General features: G+C 47.2%; 1 protein-coding gene across 1 annotated transcript; it reads left to right on the forward strand.

Annotated features, from left to right (window-relative positions):
* Positions 1-231: 231 nt before the first annotated feature.
* SMKR1 (small lysine rich protein 1) lies at positions 232-10,617 on the forward strand. Its single transcript, XM_030825774.1, has 2 exons — positions 232-555; positions 9,949-10,617. The coding sequence occupies exons 1-2, from the start codon at positions 553-555 to the stop codon at positions 10,141-10,143; spliced, it is 198 nt and encodes a 65-aa protein (XP_030681634.1). The 5' UTR covers positions 232-552; the 3' UTR covers positions 10,144-10,617.
* The last annotated feature ends 3,405 nt before the right edge of the window (positions 10,618-14,022 follow it).

The raw sequence follows: 14,022 nt of genomic DNA on the forward strand, positions 1-14,022 counted from the left end.
CTCGCCCCGCGCCCCGCGCCCCGCGCCCCGCTCCCGCCGCTCTGGCAGCCCAAGCCCAGATGCTACAGCGCCGAACTGGGGTTCCGGGCGCTGGAGGCCGTGGTCGGCCTCGTGCTAGGTGAAGGCCCATCCCGCCCGCGCGGGCCGGGCACCCGGTTCAGCTCACCCTCCGAGCGCTGCCGCGTTGCCCTGGCAACGGTAACCACGGCGAGGCCCTGCCCCACGCCCGGCGATTGTGCGCGCGGCCCCGCCCCCGAGGCGCACGCCGGCCCAGCGCCCACACCTGCGGCGGCCTAGGTGCCGCGTGGGGCAAGCAGGTGCCTCGCGTCCAGGCGGCTCCGCGGCTGGCTGTCTCGTGAGCCGGCCGCGCTCCTCCGAGCGAGGCGTGGCGGAGAGGCGTAGTGAGGCTGGGCCCGCGGCGGTTCCCTGAGGAGGGCCGAGAAGGGGCCGGGGGTGCTAGGGGAACGGGCGCTGGGGGCAGCGGCCCCGGTGGATGCTAAGGGCTTCGGGATCGGGAGTCCACCACGCCTGCCTGCTCGGCTGAGAATCGCCATGGTAATCCCCGTCTCCCTAAAGTACCGGGGGCCCGGGCGCGCGTTGTAGAGCCCCAGGCTGTCCCGGAGAGGCGCGGGCGCCGAGGTCACCGCCTCTCCCTGGGGTCGACCTCAACGCGTGGCGAAAAGATGGAGGGACAAGGGGTGCCCGGAGGTCCGCGCCTGCTGGGGGCGCAGCAGCCGCGGAGTCGGGCGAGCCCTCTTTCCGGGTTTTAGGTCGTGGTCTTGTTGAGCAGCCCTCACACCCAGACGGTTGATGTGGGAAATAAAGGGAGGGTGGTACCGTGGTGTGGCACCTCAGGGCGCCAGGCCATGCCCACAGTGACGGGTGCGAGCTCTTAGCTGCCGTCGCCACACTGGGTGCCCGCGCGGGATTCTCCGCTGCTCTGCAGACTCAGGAAGCAGAGAGTGAGCCCTGGTACCACCACCTTGCTGTCAACAGCATTCCTGTTCTCAGCGCTCATCCAGTCACTTGCGACCTCCTTCCCACCCTCGCTGCTCTTTCCAGAAGGGCTGTGACCTTCCAGCCCCTGCCCCAAGTCCTCAGGGAGGCATCATTGTCTGCTAAAGTAACTACTGCACGCTTGAGCTGGGCGCACAGAGCCCTTGCTGAAGAGGCCTCAACCTTGAGCTTTCTCTGCCATATCTTCTCTGCTAAACAACAACAAACAAAACAAACAAAAACCCCGCATCCCACACTAAACCCGCATTCTTCTGGAAGCCCCTTGCGCCTTCCCTGTCTTGATCCGTTTTCTTTGAGACTTGGATTAGAAGGACCGTGTCTCCATCGCTCCTTCAGCGCCCGCAGCCCTTTGCACCTCACCTCTGGTGCTTTGCCTGTTTTTCCTTGGAAAGCCTTATTCCCCATTAGACTCTAGTGTAGAAATCATTAAGTTTCTGTGTTCTTTCCAGTTTGTTTCCTGTAAAAGGATTAAGTAAAAATTTCTTGGTTTGAGAGTCATTCCACGGTTGCTATTGCCTTTTTTTTTTTTTTTTTTTGACAGGGTCTTACTTTGTCACACAGGCTGGAGTACAGTGGTGTGATCACAGCTCACTGCAGCCTCGATCTCTGAGGCTCAAGTGATCCTCCCGCCTCAGCCTCCCAAGTAGCTGGGACCATAGGCAGGCACCACCATGCCTGGCTAACTTCTGTATTTTTAGTAGAGACAGGGTTTCGCCACGTTGCCCAGGCTGGTCTCAAACGCCTGGGCTCAAGGGATCCTCCCGCCTTGGCCTCTCAAAGTGCTGGGATTACAGGCGTGAGCCACTGTGCCCAGCCAACTGCCATTTCTTTCAGGGCCCAGGGAACTGAGGCAGAATGCTGTACATAGCCACTGAAGCAAATGCCAGTTAATTCATGCTCTTTGAATGAAGATCGAACACATTAGTGCACAGAGCCTGCAAGCCAGAGCGGAATCTTGCCTAACTTTCCTGCCTCAGCTGCTCTCACTGGCCCCCTTGGTTGCCTGTGGGCTGGCCATATTGGCCTTTTTTGGGTTTCTGTCTCTTTGTGCACCTTCTCTCCGGCCTCAGAGACTTTGCATAGGCTGTTGGTCTTGGAATTCCCTACTCTCAGCCCACAGGCCACTCTTAGGGAACCCTTGCTTTGATGGCCCAGAGTAGGTCAGCCCTTGCCCATCTTGTGCTATTATAATTCCATGTGTTACAGACATTATAGGGCCTTTCTTTATTAATTCCTTTGTTTTTATTTTTTTAGAGATAGGGTTTTGCTTTGTTGCCCAGGCTGGAGTGTGATGGCATCATACGTAGCTCACTTTGGCCTTGAGTTCCTGGGCTCAAGGGGTCCTCCCACCTCAGCCTCCTGAGTACTGGGGACTACAGGTGTGTGCCACCGATCCCAGCTAATTTTTTAAATTTTTGTAGAGACAGGATTTCGCCATCTTTCCCAGGCTGGTCTCAAACTGGGTGCGAGTGATCTGCCCACCTCAGCCTCCCAGAGTGCCGGGATTACAGGTGTGAACCACCACGCCTGGCCAATAGGGCCCTTTCTTCACAGCGTGAGTCGTGAGTAAATGCGTTTGTGATTAGGTGACTAGTGTCTTTCTCAGACCTCACTGGACTGTAAGCATCATGAGATCTCCTTTGCTCCCCATCTAATACAGGGCCTGGTACACAGTAGATTTTTGTTAAATACTTGTTGAATGAATGAAGGAGGCATCTTAAAATTCAGAAAAGCAGAAATCCACATTTGCTTTCTAAATTCTGTTCTTGCATTGCATCTCAGTTGTGATGTATTCATTCACTCAGCACATATTTATGCATCCTTGCAGTGTGGCAGATATTGGTGTAGGCTGGGGAATTCAGTGGTAAATTTATAGACGGAATCTCTGGTGAGGGAAACAATAAACATAGGCAACAATTACTATTAACTAGTGAAAAGTGCTGCGGGGAAGGAGATGGACAGTGACTCTACTGGGGTTGCTGGGAGACTGTTAAAGACAGACCACTGTACCTCCACCTGTCCCTATCCTGGGACAGTCTCAGTTTATGTTTGTTTATATTTGTTGAAGTATCTGGATTTGGGCAATAAATTATATGGTCACTCCAGTTACAAACAGAGTATAGACATGGTGACAGGGAGGTTTTTCTTCTTCTCTCTCTCTCTTTTTTTTTCTTTTTTTGAGACAGAGTTTCGCTGTTGTCGCCCAGGCTGGAGTGCAATGGCTTGATCTCGGTTCACTGCAACCTCCACCTCCCAGGTTCAAGCAATTCTCCTGCCTCAGCCTCCTGAGTAGCTGGGATTACAGGGACCCGCCACCATGCCTGGCTAATTTTTTTTTTTTTTGTATTTTTAGTAGAGATGGGGTTTTACCATGTTGTCCAGGCTGGCCTTGAACTCGTGACCTCAGGTGATCCACCCACCTCGGCCTCCCAAAGTGCTGAGCCACTGTGAGCCACCATGCCCAGCCTGTCAAGGAGGTTTTTCTAAAGAGGTGATATTTGAGCAGAGGCTAGCGTAAAGAGAAGCAACGAATTCTGCCCCTTCAATTAGAAGGTCTGTAGGAAGGCCAAGCGTTGCGCAGGGAGAAGCTTGGAGTGTTGGGAACTAGAAGAAAGTCCAGTGTGGCTGGAGTCAAGTGGTCTTCCTTAAGGCGTTTGGAGGGTTTTAAGTCGGGAGCTTCGTGTTCTGAGACCAGGAACAGCCAAGAGCCACAAAGTTGTATTGAACCAACCCAAGGAATGGATGGGCCCAGAAACAAAACCTTTATTACTCCCATGTAATAATTTCTTAACAGATTTATTGAGGTGGAATGTTTAAAATGCATGCTTTGGGCATGGTAGCTCATGCCTGTAAACCCAGCATTTTGGGAGGCTGAGGCGAGAGGATAGCTTGAGCTCAGGAGTTCGAGTTGGGCAACATAATGAGACCTTTATCTCTACAAAAAGTAGAAAAAATTAGTTGGACGTGGTGCTGCAAATCTGTAGTCCCAGTTACTCAGGAGGCTGAGGTGGGAGGATCGCTTGAGCCTGGGAGATTGAGACTGCAGTGAGCCATGATCGCGCCACTGTACTCCAGCCTGGGCAATAGAGTGAGACCTGTTTCAAAAAAAAATAAAAATAAAATGCACATTTTGATAAGTTTGGCAAATGTGTGCATTCATTAAGCCATCACCACAATCAAGATTGTAAACGCAGCCATCACCCGTTTTTTTGTGTGATTCACCTTTCTCTCTTGCCGCTCTCTGTACCCCTATGCCCTCCCAACCCTCCCAGGCAATGGTTGGTCTGCCGTCTCTCTAGATTAGTTTATCATTTCTAAGATTTTATATATATGCAGTCATACATTATGTTTTTTTTTTAAATTTTACTGACTTTTTTTACTTGATTATTTGGAAATTCATCCATGTTGTATCATTTATCGGTAATTATTCCTTTTTAGTGCTGAGTAGTGTTCCATTGTATGGTTATACCATGGTCTGTCCATTTGCCTGCTGATGGGCTTTTAGGTTTTCTTTCTTTCTTTTTTCTTTTTTTTTTTTTTGACAGGGTCTCATTTTGTCACCCAGGCTGGAATGCAGTGACATGATCATGGCTCACCACAGCCTTGACTTCCCTGGGCTCAGGTGATCCTCCCACCTTAACTGGGACTACAGATGCATACCACCACCACACCTGACTAATATTTTTGTTGTTGTCGTTTGTTTGTTTGTTTGAAATGGAGTCTCGCTCTGTCGCCCAGGCTGGAGAGCAGTGGCGCAATCTCGGCTCACTGCAAGCTCCGCCTCCCGGGTTCATGCCATTCTCCTGCCTCAGCCTCCCGAGTAGCTGGAACTACAGGCGCCCGCCACCACGCCCAGCTAATTTTTTGTATTTTTAGTAGAGACTGGGTTTCACCATGTTAGCCAGGATGGTCTCAATCTCCTGACCTCGTGATCCGCCCACCTCGGCCTCCCAAAGTGCTGGGATTACAGGCGTGAGCCACTGCGCCCGGCCAATTTTTTTTTTTTTTAATATAGATACGGGGTCCCATTTTGTTGCCAGGGCTGATCTTGAACTCCTGGGCTCAAGCGATCTTCCTACCTTGGCCTCCCAAAGTGCTGAGATGACAGGCATGAGCCACTGCACCCGGCCTGTTTCCAGTTTTTAGCTATTACAAATAAAGCTACTATGAACATTCATGTAAAAGTCTTTGAATGAACATATGCTTTCATTTCCACCTTAGGAGTGGAATGGACTGGGTCACATGGTAGACATGCGTTTAACTTTTTAAAGAGACTGCAAACTGTTTTTCAAAGTGGTTCTGTCATTTTAGATTTCTATCAGCAGTGTATGAGAGTTTCAGTTTCTTTACATCTTCACCAATACTTGGTACGATCAGTCTTTTTGACTTGAGTCATTCCAAAATGTATGTGGTGGTATCTCCTGGTTTTCATTGCATTTCACTGATGACTTAATGTTGAGTATCTTTTCATGTGCTTATTTGCCATCTGTATATCTTTTTTGGGGAAGGGTCTATTCAACCTTTGAACATGTTTTATTGAGTGGTTTTCTTACTATTCCGTTTTGAGAGTTCTTTGTTCTCCATATAGGCCTTTATGAGACACATGATTTGCAGATACTTCCCCCAGTCTGAGGCTTGTCTTTTCATTCTCTTAATAGTATCTTTTGAAGAGCAGAAGTTTTAAATGTTGATGGTGAGTTTATCAAGTTGTTTTCATGAGTTGTGCTTTTAATGTCATATCCAAGAAATATTTGCCTAATAATCCAAGGTAACAAAAGTCTTCTCTATTTTCTTGTAGAAGTATTATAGTTTTTGGTTTTATATTTAGTTCTATTATCTATTTTGAGTTAATTTTTATATATGGTGAGACTACGGGTTGAGGTTCATTTTTTTGTAAATGGATATTCATTATTCCAGCACCATATGTTGAACAAGATTATCTTTGCTTCACCAATACCTTTGTTGAAAATTAGTTGATCAAATACTTGCGGATCTATTTCTGGACTCTATTCTGTCCCATTGTTCTAGTTGCCTATCTTGACACCACTATCACACCATCTTGTTATGGTAGCTTTATAATAATTCTTGAAATGAGGTAGTATTAGTCCACCAATTTTGTTCTTTTCTTTTTCTTTCTTTTTTGAGATAGGATCTTGCTCTGTTACCCAGGCTGGAGTGCAGTGGTGCAACCTCAGCTCACTGCAACCTCTGCCTTCCGGGTTCAAGCGATTCTCCTGCCTCGGCCTCCCGAGTAGCTGGAATTACAGGTGCCTGCCACCACACTCGGCTAATTTTTGTATTTTTTGGTAGAGACCGGGTTTCACTGTAGTGGCCAGGCTGGTCTCAAACTCCTGACCTCAGGTGATCCACCTGCCTCAGTCTCCCAGAGTGTGAGGATTACAGGCGTGAGCCATTGCACACAGCCAGTTCTTTTTTCCTAAGTCCTTCGCTTTTCCATGTGAATTTTGGAATCTTCTACAAAAAGATGAGAACTTTGAAAACAATGTCAAACCTTTATCTCACATCCTTTGTGTTTCCATATGAATTTTAGAATCAGTTTGCCAATTTTTTACAATAAGATGAGAACTTCAAATAAAAATGTCAAACTTTATGTGAATTTTAGGTCTCAAACCATTTTAAAGATTAAAACACATACATTAAGTCAAGTGTGGTTGGCATGCAAAAAAGTACAAGGTCATAAAGAAATCAAGACCCAGGCCAGGCGCGGTGGCTCACGCCTGTAATCCCAGCACTTTGGGAGGCCAAAGTGGGCAGATCATGAGGTCAGGAGTTGAAGACCAGCCTGGCCAACATGGCGAAACCCCGTCTCTACTAAAAATACAAAAATTAGCCAGGCGCGGTGGCAGGTGCCTGTAATGCCAGCTATTCGGGAGGCTGAGGCAGGATAATCGCTTGAAACCGGGAGGCAGAGGTTGCAGTGAGCCAAGATCATGCCACTGCACTCCAGCCTGGGCAACAAGAGCAAGACTCTGTCTCAAAAAATAAAAAAGAAAGAAAGAAAGAAAATCAAGACCCAAAGTCTTTAAGAGTTTCTGGTAAAATGTACATCCCGTACCTCATGGGGTTGTTTTACCAGGAGAATGCAGTTACATAGGATTTTCATGTGAATTCTCTCAGAGAAGCCAAGCCACTGCATTGCAAGATACGTCTCATCTTCATTCCCGGGTTTTGTATCTAGGAATGTACTCTATTTCACCTAGCAAAAATGTATTTTAGCAGTTTTTTTTTTTTAGACGGAGTCTCACTCTGTCCCCAGGCTGGCAGTGGTGCAATGTCGACTCACTGCAACCTCCGCCTTCCGGGTTCAAGAGATTTTCCTGCCTCAGCCTCCTAAGTAGCTGGGATTACAGGTGTGCGCCACCACGCCCGGTTAATTTTTGTATTTTTAGTAGAAATGGGGTTTCACCATGTTGGCCAGGCTGATCTCGAACTCCTGACCTTGTGATCTGCCCGCCTCAGCCTCCCAAAGTGCTGGGATTACAGGCATGAGCCACCGCACCAGCCTATTTTAGTAGTTTTAACACATGAACTATGTTCCTCTTTGTTTAGCTTGGGACATTTTTTGACTGCAGTGCTGTGAATAGGACACCTATTTTATATAAATGGTTACCCCTTGCAGGTGTCCTTGAACATTTATACCTTACTCTTCTCTCCCTTGCCTACAAGAGACACTTTTTAATAATATACTTCCATCTGTTATTTTCTGTATGTGTGGGTCAGAGGACATAGGGAAGTTCAACTCAGTTTTGTGCAGCTCTAGCAAATATAAATGTAAAACCAAAAACTATAACTCTTCTAGAAGAAAATATAGAAGATGTTTGTTACTTGGGTTAGGCAAAGATTTCTTGGGTATGACAAAAGCACAGTCCATGAAAAACAGGTTGACAAGCTCAAAGTGTAATAGTTTATTTCCAGATTAGGATGGTATCCATTCATTTTCCCAGAGAACACTGACCTTATGGGTTAGTCATGGAAAGAGAATAGTCACCGAGCCTGGTGGACACTGGTTTCTGCATGCTGGGTAGCCTAACTGAGCCCCTACATTTCCATTTTGAAGGCAGGAATAATACATAGAAATACAGCTCTGAGTGTTGGTGGTGTTAAAGATGATGGCACAGGCCGGGCACAGTGGCTCAAGCTTGTAATCCCAGCACTTTGGGAGGCCAAGATGGGAGGCTCGTTTGAGCCCAGGAGTTCAAGACCAGCCTAGGCAACATAGCGAGACTGTCTCTACCAAAAATAAAAAAATTAGCCAGAAATGATGGCTCATGCCTGTGGTCCCAGCTACTTGGGCGGCTGAGGTGGGATGATCGCTTGAGCCTGGAAAGTCAAGGTTACAGTAAGCTGAGTTTGTGCCACTGCACTCCAGCCTGGGTGACACAGCAAGACCCTGTCTCCAAAAAAAAGGAAGGTGATGACAGTCATCATTTATTGAGTATTTGTCTCATGTCACACATGGTGCTAAGTGTCTTTTTTTGGGGGGGTGGAGGGGAGGCAGAGTCTTGCTCTATCCCCCAGGCTGGAATGCAGTGGTGTGATCTCAGCTTACTGCAACCTCCGACTCCTGGGTTCAGGCGATTCTCCTACCTCAGCCTCCTGAGCAGCTGGGTTTACAGACGCTTGCCACCGTGCCCAGCTAGTTTTTGTATTTTTAGTGGAGATGGGGTTTCACCTTATTGGCCAGGCTGGTCTCAAACTTCCTGACCTCAGGTAATCCGCCTGCCTCGGCCTCCCAAAGTGCTGGGATTACAGGCGTGAGCCACCGCGCCTGGCCTGTGCTAAGTATCTTATATTTGTGTCTCACTTAAACCTCATGACTGCTTAATGAGGTAGAGACTACTTGTAAAACAAGTGCCAACATATATATTTGCATCCTGATTATCAAACTTGTTTTAAATTTAATGTGTATTATGAAAATTTCCAAACATAAATGAAAATAAAATCATAAACTAAATCCTCATATATCCATTTCTCAGATTCAGAAATGATTAGGATTTTGCCACATTTGCTTTATCTGTTTTTTCTGGGTAGGGGGCAGTGGGGGAGCTCAGTGTTTTAAAGCAAACCTCAGACCTTCTTTCATTTCATCCCTACAGATTTCAGTGTGCACTTCAGAAACGTGTGGACATCTTCTTCTGTGATTTGCCACCATTGTCAGACCTAATAGAATTACTAATAATTCCTTGACATGATCAGATTTCCCTGATTAACTCAAAGACATCTTTTTGCAGCTTGTTCAAATAAGAATGCAAACAAGGGCCACAGCTTGCATTAGGTTGGGTCTCTTTTAATCAGGGTGCTTAATAAACATTTGTCAAATTAGATTGCATGTGACTTTCAGAAATTATTATAATTCTGGGTCGGAATTAAGCTGCTCTCAAAAGGCAGTTCTAGTTGCATTAATTGTTTTCTTTTGCCAAAGGGGATTTGTCATTTAGAGAAGATACGACAATGCAAAATGTTTGTTGTGGCTGCTGTTTTGACTTATTTCCTTTTAGGAATTTTTTTTCCTTGTTCAATACAGAAATACTGAAAATGATATCAAGTTTATAAAAACTAACTCGGCCTGGCATGATAGCTCACACCTGTAATCCCAGCACTTTGGGAGGCCAAGGTGGGCAGATTACTTGAGGTCAGGAGTTTGAGACAAGCCTACCCAACATGGTGAAACCCTGTCTCTACTAAATGTACAAAAATTAGCCAGGCGTGGTGGGTCACACCTTGTAATCCCAGCTACTTGGGAGGCCGAGGCAGAAGGATCACTTGAGCATGGGAGGTGGAGGTTGTAGTGAGCCAAGAGCATGTCACTGCACTCCAGCCTGGGTGATGGGAGTGAAACCCTGTCTCAAAAAAAAAGAAAAAAGAAAAAAGTAACTTCCCTCCTCCCATATTTATATTTGTCTTTAAAAGCCAGCTAAAGGGAAAAAAGGAAAAGGCCAGGGCAAGTCTCGTGGGAAGAAACAGAAGAAACCAGAAGTGGACATTCTCAGCCCCGCGGCCATGCTGAACCTCTACTACATCGCCCACAACGTCGCTGACTGCCTGCGTCTGCGAGGATTCCATTGGCCGGGTGCTCCCAAAGGAAAGAAAGGGAGAAGCAAGTGACAGCATTTCACAACACATCTCTGTTACAGACAACAGGACTTGGGGAAGAGAAGTCAGGATAACACAACTATTGCCAGCAACATAGACTTTACTCCAGACGACTTGAGATGCAAATTAAGTGTGCTTTTCTGTGATGGTTGATGATCGGGAAATGCACCTTACTTCCTCTGTTATGCAGGATATGGTTAGCCACTTTGGTTTCTTAGGAGTTATAGGGTGGGAAAAGCCTGAGTAATTCCTACACAGTGTGCTGAAATTAATAGAACTTTCAGAAATTATTATAATTCTGAGTCAGAATTAAACTTTGCTCTCAAAAGGCAGTTCTAGTTGCATTAATTGTTTTCTTTTGCCAAAGAGGGTTTGTCATTTAGAGAAGACATGGCAAGAAGCACTGGGTTTCCTTAGGAACATTCCTCTCTTGGGCACCATTTCCTTTTTTTTTAATGGAAAATAATAAATACTTTGTTTCTATAATTTTCTTCTCAGCAGTCTGACTCTGTTTGATTTGAATTAGCCACAGGCTCCACGGATGCTAAGATGGTCACGAATGCTCTGACCCTGCCAGTCTTGCAAGCAGATGGTGAGAAGTGGCTGACAGTGTGAAGTGGCTGGATGCAGGGCAGAGGAGGCAAATCCGCCCATCCCTTTTTTTTTTTTTTTTTTTAAGATGGAGTCTCACTCTGTTGCCCAGGCTGGAGTGCAGTGGCAAAATCTCAGTTCACTGCAACCTCTGCCTCCCGGGTTCAAGCGATTCTCCTGCCTCAGCCTCCCAAGTAGCTGGGATTACAGGCGCACACCACCAGGCCCGGCTAATTTTTTTATTTTTTAGTAGAGACCGGTAGTAGTAGGCCACCGTGTTGGCCAGGCTGGTCTTAAGCTCCTGACCTCAGGTGATCTGCCTGCCTCAGTCTCCCAAAGTGCTGGGATTACAGGCATGAGCCACTGCACCTGCCTCGGCCTCCCAAAGTGCTTTATTATAGGTGAAAGCCATCGTACCTGGCCATCCCTCTTTTTTCCCTATTATCACCTGACTCTTCTCCCTCCTTCCCTCCACACTCTATTTCTTCCCAACTTCTGCCTACTTTCTTAAAACTTGGCTGGCCCCGAGTTATAGAATTGGTGCCAGGCACTTGCCCTGGGCATTCGGCTGATATTCTAGGATCTCCCTAGCCCTGTAAGGAGACGCCTAAGAGGTGAAACTGTAGTTCTTTCTCCTCGGCCCAGAGGCCTAAATTCTCCAGATGTAAAAGCCAGCGTTTTGTAAATGCGGACGCCGTCTTTGACTCCCTGAGCACTCCATCCTTGCCTCCTGCTCTGTCTTCCTGGCTCTTCCTGCCCCTCCCCAGCCCCTGCACTGTTGTCTCCATTCATGGTTCTGAGCCCAAAGCTGACACACTCTAGGCAGCACCTCCGGGGATGTTCTAGTTTGTTGGAATTATAATTATGCTGTAGGTGGCCTTGCGAGGATCGCAAGGATTCATGAGGTTTGCTAAGGGAGGCTGCAACTCAGGACTGAGGCTTTCATACGCATCAGAGAAAAAAAGGAAGCTCCATGAATCTCTGTGCTAGAGAAGCGGGGTGCCCATGACCCACATAAGCCTGTTGGGAACAATATTGTTTACCTGCACCATCTGTGCAGTTTCCATAGAAGCCCTTGGCCAGTTGCCAGAGGAGCCCTCACTTGGGTGAATCTGAAGGGAGGTGTCCTCTGCTGTCTGTTTTCTGGCTTTGGAGACAGGGAGCACCTTCCCGCCCTGTTAGGGACTCCTGAACTCACTCCAGTTCAGCAGTTCTCACACTTGAGTGTGCCTCTTGGTCACCTAGAACACTTGGCCAAGTGCAGATTGCTGGGCCCTACCCCCGCAGGAAGGATGGGGCTCAGGGATTTGTGTTTCTGGTACGCTGGCAGGTTATGCTGCTGCTGCCCAGCCACACAGGTAGACAGCTGCCGCTCCAGTTAATGCTGCCTACCCAGAAGCTAAAAGGCTTAGTGAATCCGAACCTGTGGGATGTGTAATGTCCTTTCCTGACTCACCTGGGTTCAGGAGCTCGTATTTGAGTAGTTGGTTATTGGAAGGTTGGGGAGAAGGCACCTGCAAAGCTTCCTTTTGATCCCTGACTGCCCACACCTGCAAGGCTTCCAGTGGCCGGATGCTCCCAAGGGAAAGAAAGGGAGAAGCAAGTGACAGCATTTCACAACACATCTCTGTTACAGAGAACAGGGCTTGAGGAAGAGAAGTCAGGATAACACAACTTTTGCCAGCAGCATAGACTTTACTCCAGATGACTTGAAATGCTGCTCATCTGTAGCACAGATACAGGCATTTACAGGCTAACAAGGTCTGAAAGTGGTCATGCTGTTTTCTTTTGAGATGATGAAATGATGAGCCAGGACTGTGAGCGCTGGGATGGGGGAAGCACTGGTCTGACTGGCCAGGGCACCGTGACTCAAGGCTCACCCCAGTTTAGCAGACTGCCTGAGGCTGTCTCAGTATTGTGCTCATTGGAGCCCTGGGGTTCTGAGAGAAGCCATAAGAAATTTTGGGTTCAAATAGCCGTGCTCTAGTGTTACCACATATACTTAAAGTCATAAACATTACACACACGCTATATAAAGGTTATGATGCATTTTACTTTTTGAGAAATTATTGTTTTTTTATTTTGGTGAAACGCTAAAAATTTTTTCAACAAAAGCTATTTCAATACATTAATTCAGCATCTACTATGCTTGGCACAAAGACAGCAACACAGGATCCCTACTGATATGATTTGGCTGTGTCCCCAGCCAAATCTCATAATGAATTATAGCTCCCATAATTCCCACGTGTTGTGGGAGGGTTTGGTGGGAGATAATTGAATCATGGGGGCAGTTCTCCCCATACTGTTCTCATGGTAGTGAGTAAGTCTCACAAGATCTGATGGTTTTATAAGGGGTTTCCCCTTTCACTTGGCTCTCATTCTGTTTTGTCTGCTGCCGTGGCCGTGTGAGATGTGCCTTTCACCTTCCACCATGATTGTGAGGCCTCCCCAGCCACGTGGAACTGTGAGTCTGTTAAACCTCTTTTTCTTTATAAGTTACCCAGTCTTGGATATGTCTTTATCAGCAGCATGAGAACAGACTAATACAGTTACCCTCAAGGAGCTTCCAGTCTGGTCAAGAAGGCTACTACCCAGATTAACAGAGGGCAACTGAGTTGCTGTTTCAACTTTGATAAAGTATATTCATGATGCAATTTATGAAGGTGATTAAGAGGAGGGTGGGATTAAGAACTCTAGAGGACATCTGGAGGATATCTGATGATAAAATATATCCTTGAACCCTGCTGTTTTTATTTCCCCTAAACTCAAATTGGCAAGAATCCTGATTCTTGCTGCTTTTAAAGATTCAAGGAGGAGCTTGTGGAAGGCACAGTGTGTTAGGTCATTTTGCATTGCTACAAAGAAATACCTGAGGTTGGCTGGGTGCCGCGGCTCAAGCCTGTAATCTCAGCACTTTGGGAGGCCGAGGCGGGCAGATCACGAGGTCAGGAGATCAAGACCATCCTGGTTAACATGGTGAAACCCCGTCTCTACTAAAAATACAAAAAATTAGCCGGGCATGGTGGTGGGCGCCTGTAATCCCAGCTACTTGGGAGGATGAGGCAAGAGAATGGCGTGAACCCGGGAGGCAGAGCTTGCAGTGAGCCGAGATTGCACCACTGCACTCCAGCCTGGGCGACAGAGCAAGACTCCATCTCAAAAAAAAAAAAAGGAAAGAAAATAAATACCTGGCCGGGCACAGTGGCTCAGGTTTGTAATCCCAGCACTTTGGGAGGCCGAGGTGGGCAGATCACGAGGTCAGGAGATCGAGACCACAGTGAAACCCCGTCTCTACTAAAA

The sequence above is a fragment of the Nomascus leucogenys genome, chromosome 13 (genome assembly GCF_006542625.1).
Source record: "Nomascus leucogenys isolate Asia chromosome 13, Asia_NLE_v1, whole genome shotgun sequence".
Lineage (NCBI taxonomy): Eukaryota > Metazoa > Chordata > Mammalia > Primates > Hylobatidae > Nomascus > Nomascus leucogenys.